Below are 5,162 nucleotides of genomic sequence, written 5' to 3' on the forward strand. Positions count from 1 at the left end.
AAAAATACTATTAATGGAATTTTCCGTTCCTCTACTCCATCCGTTACAATTTAGGTGTCAAAATTTAAATAGACACGGAAGTTAATTAAATGAAGGCTTTTGAATTGTGATCCTAAACATGCTATAATATTTGTGTGGATATAAATTTTTTAAAACTTGTGGTCTTAAATATTTCATAACATTAGTATGACTATTATAACTTCTCATTAAGGGTTGAATGAAAAGCTTAAGTTAAATTATTTTCAATTTTTTTTTTTTTTTTTTTGGTAATCAATGTGAATTTATTACCATAGACAAACAAAGATAATACACTTAAGGAGCACCTAGTATCACAGCCAACTGCATGAAGCTGTTGTGATTTCCTAGGCCTCAAGGACATCAAAACAACTAATTACATAATCTTTGAAGTAAACTAGCACATCTAACAACTCTTTTTGTACCCAAAATCCCCTCAACTCTGTGTCGAATCTCCTTTTGTATCTGCTCAACAATGAAACTTGTAGTTATACTTACATTTCTGAACTGCTTCCTGTTCCTAGCTTGCCATATATGATATATCATGGCTCCCCATATACCTGTGATCAGCTCTTTCTTTAGTTGGCTCCATGATCTCCTCTTGATCCATTTTATTGTTTGTTTTACTCCATTCCGCTGCATTTGTACTCCCGACCATGCTACTAACTTGTTCCTGACTTCCATTGTCCATGAACACTCAGCAAACAAGTGTTGTTGAGTTTCCAGTATTCCTTCTTCACACAACCAGCATGTTTCATCATCAACTGGTATATGCAATCTGAGTAATCTCTCCTTCGTTAGTAGCCTTTCTTGGTTTGCAAGCCATACAATAAATCTCTGCTTAGGTAACATTACTTTAGTCCATACCAAATCAACTTCCTGCATTTTCCTCAGGCTTCCTAACATTGCATTGTAGCTCATTGTAACTGAGTAAGTTCCCTTTGGCGTTAGCATGTATCTCCCATTTTGATACCAGTTTTGCATCATTATTTTGATGGAGTTCAGTTTTTTCCAATACCAGCTACAGTCTCCTGGCGGTATGTGATTCTATATGGTTACATCTTGCTTCATATACACCCCATGAACCCACTTCACCCATAGAAAAACCTTCTTCATTTCAAGTTGCCACAGTAGCTTACCTACAGATGCCACATTCCATTGCCTACAACTCTTAATATTTAACCCTCCAAATTTCTTTGGTACACAAATTTGCTCCCATGCTACCAGTTTGATCTTCCTGTGCTCTTCTGAACTGCCCCATAGATAGTCTCTGCATTTCTTGTCCACCTCTTTAAGCACACTCTGTGGAAGGATAAAAATGGATCCCCAGAAATTATAAATGGAAAACAACACTGCATTGATTATTTGCAACCTTCCCGCATAGGATAGGTGCTTGGAGTAAGCTGTAGTTATCCTGTCTGTGATCTTGTCAACCAACTGGTGACAGTCCATTTTACACCATTTCTTTGATGAGAGGGGCAGTCCCAAATATCTTATTGGTAGGGTTCCACTAGTAAAACCTGTATACGATAGAATTTCCTGCTTCTTTGCATCATCCATTCCAGCCAAAAATATATTGGTTTTCTCCACATTTGCAACCAGCCCTGTCACACTACTAAAGTGCCTCAAAGTCTCCATTACCCTTCTTATTGAACTTATCTCACCTTTGCAGAAGATCATTAGATCATCCGCAAAGATAAGATGTGTCAATTTCAGATGTTTGCACATAGGGTGAAAATGGAAATCAGGCAGTTCACTCATTCCTTTAAGTATTCTTGTAAGGTATTCCATTACTAAAACAAATATCAGTGGGGAAATGGGGTCACCTTGCCGTAGACCCCTTCTCCCTTCAAAATAACCATGTCCATCTCCATTAACCTTTACTGAGAACTTGGTTGACGTGATGCAAGTCATCAATAAATGAGTGAATTGCTCGGGAAACCCGTAGCCAATCAATGCTTCCTCAACAAAATCCCAATTCACCATGTCATATGCTTTCCGTAAGTCGATCTTCATTAGGCATCTAGGTGAGGTCTTCCTGGTGTAATGTCTCATTAGATCATGAAAAATGAGAATATTTTGAGTTAGTGATCTTCCTTCCACAAATGCCCCTTGATTTTCTGCTACCAGAACTGCCAGTACCTTTCTCAACCTTACACACAATACCTTGGAAATACATTTATATAACACATTGCAACATGAAATTGGCCTAAACTGGTTGGCCATTTGTGGTACTGGAACTTTAGGAATTAGAGCTATCATGGTTGCATTTATCTGCTTAAGCAACTTCCCATTGTTCAAGAACTCTAGGATCGCATCAGTCACATCTGGTCCTATAATTTTCCAAGCTTTCTTAAAAAAGTCGCTTCCATATCCATCTGGTCCAGGGCACTTTGTTCCATCTATGCTAAACATTGCATCTTTGATATCCTTGATATTGTATTGTCTCAGTAAGTCTAGCTGTTGCTCAACTGACAAAGTATTTCCATTCCTCACAAAACTCCTAAATGCTTTTGTTCTCTCCCTTTCCTTTATTCCCATCAGCATCTTGTAGTAATCCACAAAGACATTTGCAACTGCATCTGGTTCGGTCTGTAGCACATCATTACTGTCCCTTATCTGAGTGACAGCTTGTTGCATCTTCTTATGTTTTATGATAGAATAGAAATATCTTGTATTGTCATCCCCTAGTTTTATCCATGTTGCCTTACTCCTTTGTTGAAGAAACACCTCTGCCAAATACGATGATTTTCTAAACTTTTGACACTGGTCTTTTTCTTGTTTTTGCAAATCCTGATCCCTCAGATTCCTCTGCAGTTCAATTTGAACTTGTCTCAGTCTTTCCCTATCCTCATCTGCCTCCGAGAGTATGTTCCTAAAGTGTTGTTTATTCAGCTCCTTGAGCCCCTTCTTTAGTTTCTTCAGCCTCCTTACTACCTGCAGCATTTTGCAGCCTATTTCAGGTGCAGCCCATACCTCCTTAACTATCTCCAGGAAGCATGGGTGGGTGGACCAAACATTGCAGTATTTAAAAGGTTTGTTCCTTCGTGGTCTATCCAGTAATGGTTCTACGTTTACTGGTGTATGGTCACTTATTCCTTCTGGTAGGAACTTTGCTATGTAATCTGGCAGCTGCATCAACCATCGGTTGTTGACAAATACCCAGTCAATTTTTTAGAATACCCTATTATTCCCTTGTTTGTCATTCCATGTGAATCTACTTCCTTTTGGAGGAAGTTCTATTAGTTCACAATCTTCTATACATTGTTGGAATTCCATCACTTCAGTCACAGATACTTGAGATCCTCCAATCCTGTCTGTCTTGTTCAAAATTGAGTTAAAATCTCCCATAATGATCCATGGGCAGTTACACCTTCTACTAACATCTTCCATATACCTCCATAATTCCTTCCTTTCCTCCCTGGTGTTGTAAGCATAGACCACAGTCAGGTAAAAAGGTACATTAATTGTGTTACTAGTCACTTAGCATGTGATAGCCTGGGCATTCCCACTTATCTGGTGAACCTGATAGAGGTCTGGTCTCCAAGTTAACCACACTCTACCATTATAGTGGTGATTTAGGTTGGTAACATAATTCCAACCATTAAACATACTCCTAGCCACCTGTTCTACTTTATTTGCTTTCACTTTTGTCTCCAACAACCCTACTATTCCTACATTTTCTTTATTGCAAAGGATTTTTATTTCCTTTTGCTTATTAGGCCCATTCAGGCCTCTAACATTCCAGCAGATTAGACTATCCATTTTCTGAGGAAGGTTTTGAATGTCCTCCCTCAGTTCTACCTTGCTGATATTGCCCTTCCTCACTTGGTCCTGTCATTGCCAATGGTTGAAAGGTGTTCTGTGCTTTTGCTTGCTGAGTTCCCAGTTGTCTGTTTGTTGGTCTATTGGAATTCAGTGGGGTAACCCAAACTGTATTGTTGTTTCCTTGCTTGGTTTGTGTCTGAGTTTTTCCAGTATTCCTCATCACATTTGGCGTCTTTGTCATTTCTTCCTGTGTAATCCCTTGTGTACTGGTCTTTGGAGTCTGCTCACTGGCTGTCCCTTTGTTCTACATTTTTTGGAATGAACTAAAAAGAAAATATTGTCACATAAAGTCGAACAAGGGAGTACTATATATCTGATACCATTCGTAAAAATATGAGCAAGAAAAAACTTAAGGTAATGAGTGAATATTCCGTGACCATTATAAGCTTCTTTGGGGACCCTTACATGTGATATATTTTCGAACAATTGAGTATAAAAAGCGTAAAAACAAAAGGATTTTTTTTTTTTTTTTGAGAAAAAGAAGAAGAACAAAGATTTAAGCTAGTTTCTTCCGTATTATAAACGATTTATCAGTGGATTCAAACATTAGTATGAGATATCTATAATTGATATATAGGATTTAGTTGTCTCTATTTACGAAACTAATTGAATAATTTATATAAAAGCTTGTGCTTAATGTAATTTAATTGTAATTTTGTTAACTAACATGAACTAATAATAGCATTTGCTTGGTTTAATTTGTCTTCGTTCTTTTTAATCGAGGTATTTCTTATTAATTATAATCAAAACTGCTGGACTTAAAATTCGTCAACATAATATAAACACGTTTTGGAATCACAGATGCTTGACTGAATCAAAGGGGCATGCAAATCATTTCAGGATTTTAATCAGTATTTTAAAAAGGCGGGACGTTTTACATATGTCTCGGCTAGGCGTATGCACCGAGGCACAGGGCATATGCCCCATGGGTATTTAATTTTTAGTATTTCATAAAATAATAGAATTACAATAAATATTTTTAAATAGGTAAAATTACATAAAAAATAAAAGAAAACCGTAATTGAAATATATATACGCGCGCGTGCTTGATCCTCACAAAAAACTAATCAAAGCAATCCATTATATGCCACTTATACCTTGTAATTATATATATAACATAATTTTACAAGTATAAACAATACAATGATATAAAGGCTATTATGAAATGCAAATGAACTCTAAAATCTTAAAAAATCACAATTTCTTAAAACAATATTACTATCATACTATTCGTTTTATCTCCCTATAAGCAAATAATCAATAAACTATATAAGTATTATAATTAAAGCGTAACTCCTTCAAGAATAAAAATAAGATTA

General features: G+C 36.4%; 1 protein-coding gene across 1 annotated transcript; it reads right to left on the reverse strand.

Moving 5' to 3' along the window:
• Nucleotides 1–387: 387 nt before the first annotated feature.
• On the reverse strand, nt 388–1,002 carry LOC132608339 (uncharacterized). The gene has a single exon (XM_060322374.1). The coding sequence runs from the start codon at nt 1,000–1,002 to the stop codon at nt 388–390; it is 615 nt and encodes a 204-aa protein (XP_060178357.1).
• Nucleotides 1,003–5,162: the final 4,160 nt, after the last annotated feature.

Source organism: Lycium barbarum, chromosome 8 (assembly GCF_019175385.1).
Source record: "Lycium barbarum isolate Lr01 chromosome 8, ASM1917538v2, whole genome shotgun sequence".
Classification (NCBI taxonomy): Eukaryota; Viridiplantae; Streptophyta; class Magnoliopsida; order Solanales; family Solanaceae; genus Lycium; species Lycium barbarum.

What these genes read in the sequence shown, in the direction of transcription:
- LOC132608339 (XM_060322374.1), bottom strand. Translation starts at nt 1,002, where the DNA reads ATGATGCAAAACTGGTATCAAAATGGGAGATACATGCTAACGCCAAAG.